At 36.2% G+C, this 20,103-nt stretch overlaps 1 protein-coding gene across 2 annotated transcripts in view; it reads left to right on the forward strand.

The window, feature by feature from the left end:
* Positions 1-20,103, forward strand: part of LOC120425270 (adenylate cyclase type 2) — a 126,755-nt gene that overhangs the window by 43,830 nt on the left and 62,822 nt on the right. The window contains exon 1 of one of the 2 annotated variants that reach the window (XM_039589716.2): positions 7,123-7,746. The exons of the other annotated variant lie outside the window; for it this stretch is intronic. Within the exon in view, the coding sequence (XP_039445650.1) occupies positions 7,668-7,746 (79 nt within the window). The 5' untranslated portion in view covers positions 7,123-7,667. Of the gene's footprint in view, positions 1-7,122; positions 7,747-20,103 lie in introns of those variants that run through there. 2 annotated transcript variants of the gene reach the window in all.

Here is a 20,103-nt window from a genome sequence, read left to right on the forward strand (position 1 = left end):
ATTATTCTCCATTTAGTGCTCTGTGAGTCATTGGGTCAATCAAGAATGCACTGCAGAACTCAAGTGAAATGACACTTTGAGGTATAAATAGACTGTGGAAATAAAGATGTCAAATTCAGGAAAACAATTGAAAGTAGAAGCTTGAAGTCCTTTGGAAGTATCTAATTCCAAGTGGGACAATGTCGTCCAAATTGAAGAATTCCAGACAACACACGTCCCCTGTTAATCCAGTTGACGTCCAACGTCCAATCCAAAAAACCACTGTCAGGTTGGCTAATTATTGTATCACAACTTCCAAACATCGCTTGCCTCACTGCTATCGCTTGTGGATGTTCGGAACGTTGATAGCCAGGCAATTATCGGCAATTTTCCCGGTTCGTCGATAAACATCACGACGTCTCGCCGTTGACGGTGACAATAGATCGAAGTGACATAACAACCAGCAACAGTCAGGAATCGTCACTTGGCACCAGTTGAAGATAGCTCATCCTTTGCCTCTGGGAATCCGGCAAACTTTGAACCTCTTCTCCTTGTGGAACGCTTCTTAATGGCTGCTTATGCTAGCAATTCGTAATTGTAATGCTCTCTTGACTAATGCCTTGTTGATTTTTGGCAATAAAAAAAATGTTACAAAAGCTCAAATAATCCGTTTGAGTCAAACATTTGACAACTTTGAGGAAAGCTCTATCGTTTGAGTCAAACATTTGACAACTTTGAGGAAAGCTCTATAGTAGATATTAGACTATGACAAAAAAAAACAACTCACACTTTTTCGTGATTGACTGTTTGAGAAACTCGTAGACAAAGAAAAATGTATGCAGACTGACGTTTCTGTAGATGCAGGCAGGCAAACAAACAGGCAAACTGCCAAACCATAAAAAAACAAGTTTGTTTGTTTATCATAGTCTGATACCTCCTTGACTGAAGGGCGTCCCCACCAACAACGACACTTGCTCCAAGAAACTGGCAATTTTGACAAAAGTTCACAACACCGACCAGATAGAGACTGCTCCGAGCGCGCTCTAGGAGTGACAGTCTCCAGTCAAGTCAGGCAGAAGTGAGCGAGCGAGCAGCAGGAATTCAATTGATTTCCACTTGTTTCGTTTCCGTGTCGTTTTTCTGTCACCTTAATTGGATCTTTTCATTGCTCCACCCCCAACTTGGTGAGCGCGGGTTGTGGTGGGAAGGTGCCAATGGCACAATCATTAGCTGGATGTCAGCACCTCTCGGGAAAGCTCAGCAGACGGCTCTCGGCTATGTCGTGAGATGACACTTTTGATGAAGTGAGCTGGAATAAACAGCTTGAAGTGTGATTGGTATCGGGGGAAATAAATCAGACAAGTTTTATTCACGGAAGAATAAACTTGTTGTGGAAAAACTTTTATTGAAAAGTTTTGGATTGATTGCATGGGTGGTGCCTATAAAATATTGTTTATTTTTACAATATTTTCAGATGATCCTAATAAAAACTAAATAAACTATAGGCTTCCTCACTCCTGTTAAAAAGATCCTCAAACTCTTAGAATGGCTTAGAATGAAAGGTCGATTACCTAAACAAATGCTTAAGATGCCAGAGTTGCCAGAACATCAATGTTTTGGACTCGTTGGGAAGGTCTTTTGATTACCTAACTAACGATGGGACGGATTATGGATCCAGACATAGCTCGTATACAGATAACTGAGATCCGGCTTCTGTAAAGTACAGGAATATAACTTAAGTGGTCATAACTTGGAGCAGGGTTGCAAGATCTGAAATGTTTGCAATTTAAATAGTTTTAGTTGTTTGCACGTCTAGTTTTATTGAACAAAATATGAAAAAATATGTTTTCTGTTCACCAATCGTATGTGTCAATAAAAAACTTTAAAAATATTTGCAACGGCCTTACAAAAATATGAATAAGCACATCAACCAGAGCTTTTGCAGTATCTTCAAAACTATGGGAAAGATCGATGTATTTTTTCATCTATACCCTAAGCTTCTATTTCTTTTAACATTTTCCACAAAATTTGTCAATTTTTATAATCAAATTGTTTCCGGAATGAGTCCGTAAGTTCAACTATTTTAGAATAAAGAGACAACAACTTCCTTGGTCGCTGTGTCCCCTTAATGTTACATTTAAATCAAAATCAGAAAATTTATCGCAGCTCCAAATTTACATTAAACGTTTACCATCATTGACAGCCAATACTCCATGTCATAAAGTTTGCTCCGGGCGCGTAATGAATTTCCGAGCATGTTTGTCTTAAATAATGCATGTAATTGATATGTTAATGTTATGCCGAAAGCGGGGAAAACAGTCCATCCGACAGCATCGTCAACGCACATACGTTCGTCGAACATATCGCTGCGACACCTATAAATAATTCCACTGAAATGACGCTGATGTTTTGCATCAAAACGCAGTTTCCATTTAATAAAACCGCGTGTTTGTTACAATGTAAACATCCCGCAACCGGACGCAATAATTCTGTACGAATAACAACAGCCCATTTACACTGTAACACTGTGATTTTACTGCGGACCCGATGAGGGACAATATTCCTGTTATGCAAATCGACCTTCTCCTACTCCTGGCACTGACTTCAGTGTTCTTGCCAACCAAAATGGATATAAGTGAATCATTAGAAGTCGATCCGATAATACAGTCCGAACGGAACTACAGAACAAAGTGTGCAAGTGTTTGTTCGAAGTGCGTTGCAGGAAAAACTTTCATGTCCCTTGTCCCCCGGTCGGTGTGTGTGTGTGTCCTGAGTGCATGCATATGTTTATCAGTAACAGGGCAGCCTGTCCTGCCCGTCTGTGTTACGTAGCCGATGCCGTAATTCTAACAACACCATCGGGTGGTGAACAAGCAAAGGCATCGTAGAGTAGTAATCCATAACAACAACAACCTAGTCAGGGTGTGTGGGTTTGTGTGTGAAAACTAAGTGCATATAACTAGAGGGGGTGTGTTGTTTGGTGCGTTAGGATGGTTTGCAAGTGTACAAAAGAACATAACATGCATTTTTAATATTTTTTGGTATTTTTTTTATAATTTTAGGATTTAAATAAAAAAAATAGGTTTAATTACCGAAATTTTGCGTTGTAATTTTATAATTTTTATCGATTTTTTTGTTGCATATTTGTTCAGAAAGTTCTGAGAATCAATGGAAACATTTAGTTTGTGGCACTTATTTGAAAAAGAAATATCAAATCAATTTGTACATTCTGTACCGGGATTTTTTTTACGACAAATAGAGTTCGATCGTTTAAAAAAATTGTCATGAAAATTTAATATTTTTCATGCACGTTTTTCTTAAAACAAATTAAATTCCAGGGCTGTGGAGTCGGAGCCGGAGTCGGTGAAGTCGGGTCATTTTGGGGACCTGGAGTCGAAGTCGGAGTCGGAGTCGGAGTCGGATTCGGCTAAATTGTATGAGCTGGAGTCGGAGTCGGAGCCGGAGTCGTGCATTTCTGATAGACCCGGAGTCGGAGCTGGAGTCGGAGTTTCAAAAAATTTATTATAATTTACGCACTTATTTATTGTTCAATATTTGTTATAGTTCAGGTTGACTCCTTTTTTATTTTTTTCATTTAATAATTAAATTGCGTGCACTGCGTTGACATTTTTTTGTTTAATTTATTTTTTGGTTCACGATATTTATCAGATATCATGATGTTTCTTAAGCATTTTTATTGTGATTGGAAAGCTCACTATCAGTATATAAAAAAAATATTTATGTTTTATCAATCTTCTACTTGGAATGCAACATGCTCATTTTGTATGTAATTAAAAACAAATCAAAGCGTCGTGCTGAAAACATTTCAAGCTGACAAAAAATATCGAAAATAAGTTGCAATTTATTTTGAAATACAGTTAAACCGGCGCTCTGATGTCTCGCATATGCAATTTTGCATCAACGAGTCATTGAATTTATTTGATATATCGATTACCCCAATGTTTACAATTTCTCTACAAAACTCTTTAAGTGTTGATCCTTAAATAATATCGTTGAACAAGTCTTATTTTTTTAAATACCTTAAATCGGGGTGATATAATTGATATAATTTAATTTATTTTTCAAATATTAGAATGATTTGTATGTTTAAAGTGTGTACTGGGCGGGATCACACAATGTCCATGTACGTCTTCTCAAATAAATTCAAAAGAGCTTTTAAAAAATAGTTACTTTGAAAATTGTTTATTTCAAAATCAGTGCATTTTGGTAGTTACTGCACACCGATTTCTTATTACTGAATTCAGTTAAATTTACTGAAATGTGCACTACTGTAATTTTCAGTAAAGGAAAACTTGCTGAATAAAAACAATTAAAAATTAGTGTAGCTAGCTTATTAACTTAAAAAAATTAAGGTAAATTTAAAGTAGTTAAATAAAATGTTACAATTTTCAAACAACAAAAAAAATTGTTGTGCTGAAAATGCGTTTTTTTTTTATATTTAAAATACAGATTAGGTGTCGGAGTCGGAGCTGGAGTCAAAAAATTTTGGAAAGCTGGAGTCGGAGTCAGCTAGAGTTGGTAGGCCGGAGTCGGAGTCGGAGCCGAAGTCAACAATTTGTGGAAAGCCGGAGTCGGAGTCGGAATCGGCTTAACTCAGAAGGCCGGAGTCGGAGTCGGAGTCGCTTGAAATATGACCCGACTCCGCAGCCCTGTTAAATACGATTAAAAAAACAGCAAAAATATATTTGAAACCGCATGTTTGAGACCAGGCCTGCAAAATGTTTCCAACCCAGCGTACACATGAAGCAAACCAAATTGTCAGTTCACTGCTAGCATGTGACTGTAAGCCTACTGTGTCCGTTCAACCACTGCCGCCTGACTCGTGCCGGTCGGCTGCTGGAGAATGAGAGACGTGAAAAAATGAGCTACACTCACTCAATTCGTGTCGTATGACTGACTCGTAAAATCCGCTCTAAACACTATTTTGACTATTTTTAAACAATTGAATTGTAGCTAGATTGTGCAAAACACATAAAACAATCATAACTTATATTCAAAATAACATTTCCACGCATACATACCAACTTTTTGTGTAAAAACTTGTTTCTCTATGTGTGTGCGTGCAACGTCGAATGAGCGTTGGTCGACTACTGCCTCGCATTGTAGCTGCTCAGTGAGCTAGGGCACTCACGACTGAGTCGGGTTTGTTTATGTCACGGTTTTGCGGTTCGGTGAATGGATCTGAAAAATTCGTGTATGCGTCGCCGATTTTCGCGTCATGACCCCTGACATTTTCAGCTCTGTTTGAGACAGCCAACCACAAAAACATTAAGTTTTTGTTGGGCTGAGTTATGGAAATATTGGTCCCAAATTTTCAATGAGCAAAAGATTAAAAAAGTCTTCATATGAATCCAAATGCATAAATAAGCATTATATAATGGTTAAATCTCCGCCAACTAACACGAAATCGGAAAATCTTGCCCCGACCCACCGAGGACAAAAACGGGTGAAATAATGGATATTTTGATGCCTTCAGTTTCAACCGATCAAAAGTATCATTTTTAATGTAAAAAATACGAAGAATCTATTGGTGATACTCTTATTAGCAAAAAATTACGGGAAGTGGGCAATTAAGCTTTATTTGGGTCTTTTTTCTCCCGTATATCTTAAGCTGCCGTAGTTTGTTTGTATCTTATTTTATGTAAAAAATCATTAAAAATCAATTGGCGACACTCTCAATGGCGACAAACGACGGCAAGGCCATGTAAGGGCCCATTTTGCCAAATTTACCCTTTTTATGTGTTTTTTATGCCTTGAATTGGTGTAGTTTCCTATAATTTTAAAGTAGAAAATCACGAGGAATCGATTTGTGACATTTTCATTTGCGGCAAATGACAATAAGGACCTATTTACCCCAATTAACCCATTTTATTCGTTTTTTTTTGGTCAATATCTTTAATTGCCGTTATTTTTACAGTTCAATAGTATATATTTTATGTAAAACATCACGAGAAATCGATTGATGACACTTTCAAAAAAAAAAAAAAAAAAAAAAAAAAAAAAAAAAAAAAAAATTGCGGCAAATCTAGCAAAACAATGCAAAAGGGCCGTTGTGGGTTTGTAAACAAAGAGTGCATCTTGCTCACGTTAGAGGATGTTTACATCTGGTATGAAAGGGATACACTCTTTGTTTACAAACTCACAACGGCCCTTTTGCATTGTTTTGCTAGAAATATTAGCAAAGACCCATTTTGCCCCATTTACCCTTTTTAAGAGTTTAACTTTAATATCTTGAAATGACGTATTTCTTACAGTTTTAAAGTGTGTGATTTTATGTAGAAAATCACGAGAAATCGATTTGTGATATTTTCATTGAAGGCAAATCACAGCACGGGACCGTTTTGCTCTATTCAACCCATTTTATGTGTTTTTCGTCAATATGTTTATGTACCGTTGTTTTTACAGTTCAATGGTTTATTATTTGTAGCAAAGCACGTTTTTGTTTTTTTACCACTGATTTTTCTACTTCAATTAAATAAAAAAAAGTTGGCGCATACTGTTCAGGTGAAACGGGAATGCAGCGCCATTTTGACACCACGACTTGAGTTTTTGCAAGCAATTTGAAGGAAAACGCCGTAACCGAAACCAGTTTTGTCTGTTGCAATCGATAAATATTAATATGGGAAGCATTCTTTCGAATTGAAATTGAATTGTGTTGAAAGGAGCTCAAACAAAAACTTTCGTCCCACAAATAGACATACCACTTCTTCCTTTAAGTAAAATGATGTAATTTGAGGAGTTTTGATTTTTTGCACACGCTAAATAGGACTATAGTGAGCATTTTTTCGAGTTCAGAAAATGATTTATATTAGAGAGAAGTTGCCCAAGAGCGGGCATCCCGTTTCACCTTAATGTATATTTTTTAAATTTTGTTGATAAACGACCCAAATTTTTCTTTAAAATCAAATGAAACATATTGTTTTTAGGTCCACGTTCCCAAGCCGTAAAACATAGTTTCAAACCTTCAAGTGAGAGAGTCAAAACAACTTTTTTATAAAACATTTTTTATAATGCTTCAAAATTGTAAATCAATGTACACATTTTAAAGTTTTAACCAAAACGTACAAAAAATGTTGGGGAAAACATCTTACGATTTAAAAAAAACTGAAATAGCAAAACTGTAAATCATGTCCTTACTAACAACCGTGAACCACCCTAGCTGCTGTGTCGTGTACAACGGCCTGCACGAAGTGGCTATTTCTAGCTCTCCGGTCTTGGCGACCTAACCGACGCGCCGTCATTCCGGGGACAGGACAGGACACCTCAACACGATGCTGGGTGGGTGAGGGTGTGAGCTTGCAGTTTTTCCCTGGTCTTCTCGTCTGCCAAGTGCTCTTGCTACTGTTCACCGGGCCAGTGTGCTTCAGTATGTTGTCAAGGTGTTCATCGATAAATTCTGTCCCACCAGCCAGCCGGTAGACCGTCGTCCATGCTTAACAAGAAGTAAGAACCAAATGGCCTAGTGTGTGTGTGTACGGAAAAACCACAGAGATACCGCTACGTATACCTTACATTATAATGCTAATGCTGCCTACAGTGCTGGCCTAGTGCCCAGATAGTAAAAGTGACCGTAGTCCAGCAAGGGAAGAAAAAGAAGAAGAAGAAGAGAAAGCGTTTGCGTTGAAGTGTTTCACCGGTGAAGGCGCTAAGTAGTACCGTAAACAACCATGAAGCTGGATAAATTGGATCTGGAGATTAATGAAGATGAAGACGATGCCGCTGCCGAAATGGAGGACATAATAGCAGGTTAATTTTGTTGTTGTAGTTGTTGTTGTTGTTTTGGGCGATGTTATCTCTTGTTTTGGGAAACGGAGGAGAGATGGTTTTTTTCATGGCAAATAAGCGATGAATAATTAGTAAACAACTTATTGATTTTGTACGCGGTCTAGAGGTTACACAGTGTTCCCAAAAACCCATTAAGATATTTCTTGGTTTAAGCGAACTAAAGACGATTTAAATTATGCCTCGTATCACTTTTTATTTTTCGAAATATGCTGATTTTCACCACACATCGTAAAAAAGGAATTTCACATTTCAATGCTCACGAATTGAAAAAAAATATGGGAGAATAACAAAAAACTCTTGTAACAACTGTTGGCTTTAGAAAACACACTGCACCAGGATTCTAAATGTCTATAGTCAAAATAGAATACAAAACGAATGGAAACGAATGGCTCAACAGCACTGGCACAAAGTTGACACACGCTCTTCCTCGTATGTCACGCAATCTGTCGTTTTTCCCGGGGCTGATCCATTACGTGCACAGTGAAGAATTTCAGTGTCATTTTTAACTTTTAATGTTAGTAGATTCAATGTGTAGTGTAACTTTGAAAACTAAAAAATGTAAAATTACATGAAAATTTGACTAAATTTTGTACGTAAAAACATCACGCTTTCAAACATTCTTTTTCTACTGTAAGGTGAGAACTCATAATAAAAAGTATCATCCATTCACCATCCTGGTACACCAGAAAACTCTGCACAATAGCCGAAAAAGCCCGTAACACAATGTTGAACTGACAAGTTGTGGAAGCAATATGTGTTACGCTTGGAGTGAATCTTGACAACGCTCGAGATGAGAACGTTACATACTTTCGAGGAAGAGTTCGCAGCGAGAGATGTCAATATTCTCGAGAAGAATGTCGCAAGTCGCAACCGGTGCGTAACGAGCTGCTATACTTTTGTTGCCAAATACAAACTCGCTGGCAAAGTTGGTCCATGTGTAAATACACCAGACAGAAGAGGAAAACAACAGACAGCAAACTCTCCTCGCGTTCACATGACTAACTTGTCAATCAGATTCAACCTGACGAGCAGTTCCTTTCGGCACCAGGATGATGGTTTGTGTCAACAGTTTAGCTGCGACATCACCGCAGAATCCTACCAACAGAGAGGTGTGTGTACAGAGTAGCTGTTTGGTTGACTCGGAGATCTGAACGATGTCGAAGACATGTCACGTCAGATGTTGAACTAAAGTTGATTAGTAGGACTTTGAATCCAGCTGATGCTGCGAACAAGTAGGTAACCGTATGCTGGGGCGAATCGAGACACATTGGGACAGCAGTTTTAACCATGTAGGAGCACAATATTATGATTTTTCTGGTTGGTTTCGGCTAAAACCAACAAAATGTGTACATGCATTTCCAAATTTAAAACCATTAAATGCTCTAAACACTGCTGTCCTAATTTAGACTATAGTCCCGATTCGCCCTAGATGACGGAATATCATTTTCGAATAAATTGTTTTTTAACAAACGATAGTGCGTCTCCAAACTATTGACAAAATATGATTAGGTTTTACTTAATCTCTCCGTCGTATTTTGCTTATCCAAATCTTGCTTACATTTTAAACCAAAACAGACATCTTGTTGTTTACCTCCATCTTAACAACATTTAATCAGCTGATTTTGAACGTTCTGCCAGATTCGTTCCTCAAACGCACCCGACGACCTTGTGCCATGGGTTGAAAACAAACCAAAGCGAATGAATAAATAATACCTCATCACTCATCGCTGTCATTGGCAGGCACTTTTCCCGAGAATTCCAAATTTCCATTCTTCAAGACGTCACCTTTAATGGGCCGTGGAAATGTGTGCCTTTCCTCTGACTACGCGAATCACCATCGCAGCTATTCTGGAGTGGAAAAACAACCACGAGAACTTCTTGCCTCGGAAAACCGATGAATATTTCAAACAAGTTTAGGTTATTTCGAATTTACAATTTTTCTTACTTGCAGGAAATTCACCAAAAAATCAAATCTGTCAACTTTAGAATGATCATTGAGCCCAAATCTTTTAAGCCTTCATGAAACATAAATGTTTACTGACATCACCTTTACAAAATGTCGAGTTGTGTAATTGAATTTACTGACAATAACACAATTATTTGATTAAACGAATTTTAAAATTTCATTTCAGTGAGATTGCAAAATAAAAATTCTCTAAAGTTTTTAATTTTTTCGATTATTTTAAATTTGTTTTTTAATTGGCTGCAATATTTCTATATCATACGGGTCGGATCATACGAATTAAGGGCTGGTCTTTCAAAAAAGGCACGATATTTGAAATATGTATCTTGAGATGAAAATTTCTGATATCTTTTGCGTCTTTGACAAAGTTGAATGATGAAAAATGAATTCATGACTACTGAAAAAATGCTTCCTCTTTTTATCTATACTTTCTATAACTAAAAGTGAATACCAAAAAAATACGTATTTTTCGGATCAAAATATATAAATATAGTTGAGAGAATTAAATAAGGCGTTTTGATGCGCAAGATCTCAGGATCGGCAAAATATGGTACTGGAGCTATAATTTTTTTTTAAATAGGTGAATTTTGAAGAAAAAAAACAGACATTGAAAATATGTTTATTAAATTTTTTTAAATATATTTTTAAGATGAAAACCCAAATTTACAATCATAAATTACAGTCATCCCACATATTTGGAACACTTTTATGATAATTTGTCAATAGCATGCAAAAAGTAGCTTTTCTGTCGACCTTACTATTTTTAGAACCTTCATTTGGACATTATCTTGCTATTTCACTAGTAAAAGTAGTTTTTTTGAACAAAAAACTTCATTCCAAGACTATTTTGTCCAGAGCAGCAAAACACTGCCTCCAAATGGCCTGTTTCATAATTGTGGGATGTTATTGTGCCTCCCACAATTGTGGAACACCTGAATTTAACTGATATTTTCACAAAAAAAAGTTATCAAACCATGTATAAAACATCACTTAGCTTGAGTTTCATTGGTTTCAGTATGTGAAGTCATTATTTGGTAATAAATATGTACTCCTGGAGAAATCCAAAGTTTGTTTACATTCGTAAGAAAAAAGTGTTCCGAATTTGTCGATTTCAAGGGTCAAAGTAATTCTTCAAAAACTTCATATAAAAGTTAAAATTTGCAGACGTTCGATACAGCATTCGAAAAATCGCAAGAAAAGCTTTCAAATGAAGGCAAAAGCGAATCATTAAGTTCAATTATCGATTTGCTATGATTTTTTGAACATTGGCCGATCTGGAAACCGTTCCGAATATGTAGGATGACTGTACTGTTTTTCACGTTGACTTTGACCAACCACCGGGGGCTGGCTTGATTTTCAATGCAAAAAAAATGAACTTTTGTGACATTTTCTGACCCTTAAAAAAATCTGTAACCCATCACAAGATTTATTTAAAATTTTGTTCGATTTTGCAAAAAAAATCTGTTTTTTTTTTTTTTGAAAAAGTCAAACTAAAAAGTGACGAACTGTCACTTTTTGCACGGCGTACTATCACACTATCAAAACAAACAATTGGTAGTGTATGTGAACTCCGTGTAAAAGGGGAGAGCAATTCCAGCCCAAAACAGGAATTTTTCAGGTACTTTTTTCTCGACCCTCTCCAATTTCAATGAAACTTTGTAGACATGTTATCCTACGCTTATATAAGCCATTTTTGTGTATATGGAGCCAGTTCCACTCGATAATGACATTTGAGAAGGGCGTAAGTGTTTTAAATATTTTTGTAATTCGGAATTTAAATATTTCTGTATCTCGAAGCCGTTGCATCGTATCAAAAAGTGGTCAAAGACAAACTTGTAGGAAATTTGACGGGCTTTTCGATAAAAATACACTGAAAGAAAAAAACACCCAACTTTTATGAGATTTTTTGATTTTTAAGTTTAAAAGTCAAATTTGAGGGGGAGCACACGATTTTTTTTCGTTCAAAATTTTTGTGAAGATAGCCTAAGATGTTACAAAAAGACTCACGAAAAATGCAGGATGGAGCAACTCACCTAAAAAAATACAAAAATCATTTACTGAAACTGTTTTTTTCGAAAAGTGCTCTAAACGTAAAAATTTTCAAAAACCGAATACGGGAATCGATTCTCCAGACAATTTTACATAAAAGTCTCCATATTGACCATTGTCCTAAGTCCGATCCTTGTGAAGTTACAGCGGTTTTAAAAATAAAAATGTAGAAAAAATAGGTTTTTTGATGGTTTTTGGCAATTTCTATATGACAGACTTGATTTTTCAGTCTCGTAAATATTTTTACCGGAAAGCTCGTCAAATTTCCCATAAGTTTGTCTTTGACAACATTTAAATTGGATGTATGACAAATTCACATTGACAATACAAATCCACATTGACCCATTTACATTGTTTTGCTTGAATTCTTCAGGGCGGGGGAAACTTTGCAATTGTCCACGCGCCATATTTTTTTTTAAATTAATAATTTTCCACATGGGAGGCCACGGAATTTCCAACAAAATAGTTACGTGATAGAAATGCAGGTATAGGGGAACAGCATCTAATTCCAGTGTGCTTCTAATGTTGGCATTACTTGAGGCGGTGTTGTTGCTGATAGGTTTATAGCCTAAATAGTATTTTTGGAGCTATTATCGAGCATCAAACTCTCCATTTAACGAAGATAGGTGTTTGATTAGAAAGGGCATATTTCCCCTATAACAAACATAATGGAAACAAAGATAAATCTGTTCCAAAAAATAGTTTTACTACTTTTTCCGTTGCTGCCATACTTTTAATCTTCTAAGGTCTGTTTAAAGCTCATACAAATAATACATGCTAAATGTATCTCACAAAAACCTTACTGAAAAGCGACATTTTCCATATAACATCTTTCGAAAATGTATTTTACTTGGGCTGCACGAGTTTTCGACCAACCGAGCTCAAAGCTTAGATTAAAGCTTAGAACACACATACAATTTGGCCCTGCAATAAAAGAGAAGCAGTCAAATTTGATCCACCCTCATATCCATTTTTACTTGCTTGATAATTTCAAAACATCCGTGTTTAGCATATTTCCTACGTACATAATAAATAAACAACCGCCACTCAGACGTACCAGGAACAGGATCCAATATCAAAAGCGTAACTTTTCCCTCCCCAAAGGCAGTGACGCTAACTTTCGCTCAGATTTTTATGATTGATTTATCCAACTCTCAGTTGCAATCAGCGCACAAAGTTGGCGACACTGAGGAATACATCTGGGAACTGGGACCCTTCTTGCTGGAAATTGAATTTACTCCAATCGTAACGAACCGTGCCACTCGGTCACACCAACACCACCCATTTCTCTTTACTCGTGGCTGGAAATGGAAAATTTGTAGTCGAGTTTCGGTGGGAAAGTTGGGACCGGTGCCAGCGTTAAATCAATTTCGTTCCTAATTAACGGTTACTTTAACGGGTACATAAGTGTCAACCGAAAAGGTACGGGCGAATTGCGAATTTTTGTGGGGTTTTTTGCCCTTGACTTGGCTTAAGTTGGCTGAGAAGTTGGTGGAAGAAAATATCTCGTCAGTAAAGTGTCGGTAAATTAAACGCGACGTCAAGCTGGGTCGGAGAAATTATTAGCAGTGAGGCCGTAAATAGCCAATTTTGGAAGTGGGCCAAAATATGACGGAGTTGAGTTTCGAATCGTACAAATTTTAATCTTAGACATACTTAGCATTATGACATAGTTTGATGATTGATTTTTCTTTAAATATTTTCTCAAAGAGCATAAGAAATAAAATAAAATATGAATGTTAGACAAAATAAACACATGTCAAAAAAGATGTGATGTTTGATTTCACAAAACAGTAAGAAAGTCGTAATAAAGGTTCAGAGTATTTTCTGATAAGAAATAACAAATACATAAAGTGATGAGCACATGATTCTAGCCTTAAAAAACTCTTAAACTGAACTTGGCAGATTGAACTGACTTCTTTTTCTCGTTACTTGAAGCCACTTATTTTTCCTCATTCCTTCAAACGACGATACCATCAAAAAATAACCCTACATAACCTGGGGTGAAGCCAGCCCCGTGCGATGAAAACCGAATGGAAAAGTTTAATCCACCCCACCTGAGAGCGCCAAGTGGTGAGCGATTCAGGTGGAACAAGTTAATCATTGAATACTTTGAGACTTGACTTTGGAATACTTTTTCAGACTTAGGGGGCTTCGTAGGCGCGTTGGAGTGCGAATGAGCAATTGTTGCTTTTCAGCATATTTTTACACTTTTGCTTGACTTGGAAAAATCAGATTGTATTTATGCCGAAGGAAAGATTCAGATGTGCTTTAAAGATCAAGAAGCTGAAATTCTAAAACAGACACGCATATTAGATTTTTTTTTCTCCCAAAACGTGACTTGTGATGGAAAAGAGATGAAGGTTGAATTAATGTGATAAATTCGAGAAGAAAAAAACTTTCGCTGCTGGGTTCACGAGAACTTTTTTGGGAGTTTCTTTTTGTTGTGTAGTTAAGGGTAACTTTTTCGGACATCCTGCGATTGGCAGGTGTCGATTTAACTTTGCGATGTCATTTAATGCCAACTTTTAGGTTAACCAACTTGACCCCTCCTTCGGGGAGTGCGTGCATTTGAAATCTACCCGAGCACTGACGACCTTTGGATTGTTAGTCCATGCGCACTGCCCTTATTCGCGCACATAAGCTACGTGTTAAGCTTTCAAATATTTAAAAAAAAATCCCCTTAGTCTAGAGAGTTTCAACTTTTCCGATTTCGTGTGAGCGGCAGAAAAATACTCACCCACAGTTACAAATATAAACGGGCCATTTTCCGTTAACTTACGAGAAAATTGGACACAGTTGACCTCTCTTCGGTTACCGTGTAATAAAGCTTTATAGAGTAATTTGGATCTACAGCAAAAAATCCGATGGTAAAATCGCATGCACCTTTGCACTATAGGGTATTTCCATATAAGCGAGCGGCCAAAAATATTTTTTTGCTTTTTTGTGACTTTTTTGTGTTGTTTGTACTTAGTATAATGAAAACAAATGAAATTTGATATTTTTCCAAAAAAAAATTTAATTTTCGATTTTTTCATATATTTGAGGCCACATGCATTAAAGTGGTGAATTTTAATATTCTTGCTCTGTCTATTTGATGCACGGAATGGCGGTTTATGCTATGTTAAAGTTTCTGATTTACGTTCAATCTCCCTTCCCTTTTTCTTGAGTTAAAATCCACCTCTCTTTGAAGACACCCCCCCCCCCTCCCCCTCCCCCTCCAATTAAAATTTGATTTTTGCGGTGTTTTAGAATTTTAGACGGTTTATTTTATGGAACATTGTATGGATTCTCGTCCACGTTTTTGGTTGATCCACTTGCAAAATTCACGTTTTCCACGATAAATTCTTCTAAATCAAAATCACTATGTAACCGATTGTCGTTAGATTACTTAAAATGTGAACTTCTTCTATGGGCTTTTGTATACCTCGTTTTGAAGCTACAGAACAACGTGCGTAGTTTTTCCTCTGTGGTTTTTCCCTGAGTTGATCATGTGATGGTTCTGCAATGTTGTAATTTTTACAAATATACTCGAAAGCAGTTCTCATGTTTTCAGAATAGTGCTTCGTTATATCGTACAGGGACACTACGGTATTATTATCCATACTTTCAAAAGAACACAACAACGAACTGATACGAATATTCGACGAATCGTTTCTGTAAAATACTTAGAATAGGAATTTCTAATTTTATTAAACGTACCTAAGTACCAACAAAGTCATGAATATCAAATCAATTTCAAAACATACATAGCAGGTACGTCATTTCTGCCTCCGCAGGTAAATAATGTGATTTTAACCAAGCGTATACGCGAAATCATTAATTTCCTTGCATGAATCAAAATGTTCAAAATGGCATAACTCAAAAAGTGCACATAAGTGCACTTTGAAATTTGGAGACAAGTTAGGACATGGTTCAAATTTTAAGCTGCAAAATTTTCAGATCGCACAAATGCACACAAAAAAAGTACTCCATTAACAAAGTCGAAAAAAACTAAATTTTGAATAAAAATCCATCTTTTTTGATTTTTATTATTTTTTTAGCCTGTAAAAGTGTGTTTTGTAAAATATTATTGAAAAGTTTAATCAATTACCTTTCTGAATATATATAATGATGCAGAAAAAATACATAAACAGCTACACAGTACAACTATGAAAAATAATCATTTTTTTGTCAAAAAACATGTTTTTTCTTACCATTTTCGCCTTTGAAGGTCTGCAATTCAGTGAATTTTGAACCTACAACTTTCAAACTCCGGATTTTTCTTAGTTAGAATGTTTATTTTCGAAAAAAAAATACCAAAAAAATAATTAGAGTATGTCGGTTTTTCGATTTATGGCCGCCTGAAACCCCATAGTGCTTTGTAAGGAAAAGCATGTAATAACTTCAATATTGCATGAGAAAACGTGTACACGAAAAACATCGGTGTTGATCCAGACAATTTCTCAGCGGCCAAGAGGGTTGGGCCGCAGACTTGGTAATCTGGAGATGAACCTCACCAGATTGATGTTTTTTGGGGTGTTCGAAACCTTTTTTTTTCTTGCGTACATGCTTTCTGTGTACACGTTTTCTTATGCAATACTACATGCTTTTACTCACAAAAGTGATGTGCATGCTTTTTCATGCGATTTTACACATATTTTTTTTACAGTGTCCTTGATCACGATTCCGAGATTCATTAAACGAAAAATTGGTGTGAAAAAATGGACGCTCTGTATAATCATAATCAAATTATATGGCGCACAACAAGTTTTTGAGGTTAAAACCACAAAAAAACAGGTCACAATTTTTTTATCTCAACTCTTTAGAATATGACCAAACTCTTAAATCTGCAAACGTATTCTGAAAATAAAAAAATACCTGAATGAAAAAAATACCTCTCTGCGTGCTGATTAGGGAGAAAATAAAAATAAAAATTTTGGAAAACCTTAAGAGTTACCCTCTGGCTTGACTAATAAGAAATTTTCCCAATTTTGAGGCAAATCGGTCAAGGTTAAGGGGTCGCTGTTTATCGTTAAAGTTTATATGGGGAAAATCGCGAAAATGTACACCGCTTCAAAACTTTGGCAACAGGTGAAGTAGGTCTCTCTCTAAATTTTCCAAGTATGAGATTCTTGTAGGAAATTCAATTTCCTAAAACTTTGACGAAGGGTGCAAGAAGGTCCGAGTTGATCCTGATGAGTTATTAGCAATGCGACGAAAAGAAATTGGCTTATATATAAGCAGTTCTCTACGGAATCGGTATTTTTTCTTAAATTATATTTTTTGTGTTTTTTAATCAGGCTAAAACTTTTTTGGTGCTTTCGGTATGCCCAAAGATGCCATTTTGCATCAATAGTTCATTCATATAATTATTCACACAAATTTGGCAGCTGTCCATACAATAATGATATGTGAAAATGAAAAATTTATTTAACATTTAACATTCAAAACATCAATTTTCTTGTTTTTAAACCTTTGCATGGCAATATCTCAGCAACTAAAGATCGTATCCACAAAGTTAAAAAGGAAAATATAGGGAATTTTCTCAGCTTTCCAAAAAATGTTTTTGCAATACTTAAAAAAATGAAAAACTGTGACTATTTTCAAAAAAGTTACCTAAAAATGTCTATAACTTAAAAACGGTGCACTTTATCAAAAATTCACTAGAGTACTTTTTGATTGCAAATTCGATTTTACATCAAAAAATGAAATCGAAATTTTTTTTGCGACCAATATTTCGATTTAAAAAAAAGTTGTATTGATTCGAAAAATTATAACTCGTTCAAAGATTTTTTGCCCATTCTGGAAATTTCTGAAAAGTTGGCATTTGATGTCCTCTAAAACGTATCAGAAAAAAAATAAAAATAGTCAAGTTTTAGTGACAAAAACTGAAATCAAAAGCTACCAATTTTTTTACTGATTATCTTTTTTTTTCAGTGTAGTCCATATCCATACCTACAACTTTGCCGAAGACACCAAATCGATCAAAAAATTCCTTCAAAAGATACAGATTTTTGAATTTTCATACATCATTTTTGTATGGACAGCTGCCACATTTACAGTATGTTAAGAAAAATATTTACACCCCTTGGGCACAATACACATTTCGTGATGAAAAAATTTAAAGTTTGACTGAAACCTAGTACTACGTTATGTTCAGAAACTCATGCCGAACATTTTGCTATAAAAAGCTCATGAAAAGATTATTTCTATAAAATGTTATATAACAAATACTATTACAAAAATCAAAAAAGGTGCAAAAAAAGTTTGTACACCTTTGAAAAATTAACATAAATAAAGTTATTTGTATGTATGTTTGTATAACTTTATTTATAATAATTTTTCGAAAGGTGTACAAACTTTTTTTGCACCTTTTATGATTTTTATGATAGTATTTGTTACATAACTTTTCATAGAAGTAATCTTTTCATGAGCTTTTTGAAGCAAAATCTTCAGCATGAGTTTCTGAACAAAACTTAGTACTAGGTTTCTGTCAAACTTTAAATTGTTTACATGTTTCAGCACAAAATGTGCATTGTGCCCAAGGGGTGTAAATACTTTTTTTACATACTGTATATGGAAAATGGCAGTGCGTGGCCGAATGGTTACGCTGTCCGCTTTGTAAGCGGATGATTCTGGGTTCGATTCCCATCTGCTGCAACCTTCCATCGGATGAGGAAGTATCGGATGAAGAAGTAAAAGTCATTCCAGGTGTAGGAGTCGTCTCCATGCCATAAGTACAAACAACACACCAAACCAAGCCTACTCCGGTGGAAACGCTGGCGGCGGTTGGACTCGCAATCCGAAGGTCGTCAGTTCAAACACTGGGGTGGAAGGTTCCTTGGAGTAGAAAGAGGTTTTGGGTGCTCTCCCCATTCAAGCCCTCGGTCTCCTAGGTTCGAGCAGAAACTTGCAATAGTGTCCACAAAAGACCCAGGGGTCGTTAATATGGATGGTTTGATTTTTGTTTTTGATATGGAAAATTATATGGACAAACTAATAATGCAAAATGGCTTCTTTGGGCATACCGAAGGCACCAAAAAAGTTTCAGTCGGATTAAAAAATACAAAAAAAATCGAATGACCGAAATCTCAGAGAATTACTCATACTTAAAAGTATATAAAGGGTTTATAGGAAGTATATAAGAAAATACTTTTTACTAAGAAAAATCACCAAAAAATAAGGATCAATTTGGATCGTTTTGCACCCTTCGACAAAGTTGTAGAAAACTAAATTAAGAATCTCACACTTGGACAATTTTGGGGTGAGACGCGCGCCACCTTGCAAAAAAAAATACTGAAACGATGTTTCTCTGCATATATTTTTGAGATTTTCCCCATATAAACCTTTACCGATTTGGCTCAATATTGGCACAAATAGGTACTTATTTTTGCCTAAGGGATCGAATGAGAGGGTACCCTTGATGTCGATTTTTTTATTGTCACCCTAGTGCTGATTCAATATGTACATTTAATTTTGTAACAAAAAAGGCAACGATTTTAAAACATTTTTTTTTCTATGCAAAATTCGGAAAATTCGATTATTTTTGAAAATTTAATTGAGTTTTCGGAGAAACCCCCATTTGTTTCAGGATATCTTCTGAAGAACAAAGGTTATTTATTCAAATTAGCTTCATTGTAAGTTGTCTTCTTACATTCAGATTAACTAAAAAGTATTTAAAATTTGAGGCAATGTTTCGAAATACTGCTAAAAAAAAACGCATTTTTTGCGTGGGTCCGATTTATTTTCATTCCCCGATCATCACTGTTACAACCTTAGTTCTTACCCTGTCCCTTTCCCTTGTGGGCATGTCCCTTCTCCTTGTTGGCCTGCCCCTTGTTGATGTCCCCCTTGCTGCCCTTGGTCTCCTTCTTTTCGCCCTTTCCCTTTCCATGGCCACGTTTGCCATGGCCCTTGCGCTCATGCGAACCCGATCCGTTCTCCTCCGAGGAGCCATGCTTCTTGGTTCCGGCAGCGGTAGTGGTGTCCGGTTTGGACGAGCTGCTGGAGGTTTCCAGAGCACTGGCCCCGGTTACGACGGCGGGGTCAGCGGCAACGGTTGCATCCTGGGCAGTCACCGGTTGGAATACGGCCAGATAGGCGACGGTAGCCACTAGAGCGAGGACGACGGTGATCTTCATGGTTGCTTTAGTGGGCTTTGGTAGATTGGTACAAACTGGATTGCTGAATAAACTGATGGTTCTGAATAATTTTCTGCTTGCTTTTATACTCACTCTCAGAACTTTTGGAGATCTAATGAGCTTTTAATATGATTTAAAATAGTGCGTAGCAAAGAACAATCAAGCGGAATTTGATCACAATCA

This window comes from Culex pipiens, chromosome 2 (assembly GCF_016801865.2).
Source record: "Culex pipiens pallens isolate TS chromosome 2, TS_CPP_V2, whole genome shotgun sequence".
Lineage (NCBI taxonomy): Eukaryota > Metazoa > Arthropoda > Insecta > Diptera > Culicidae > Culex > Culex pipiens.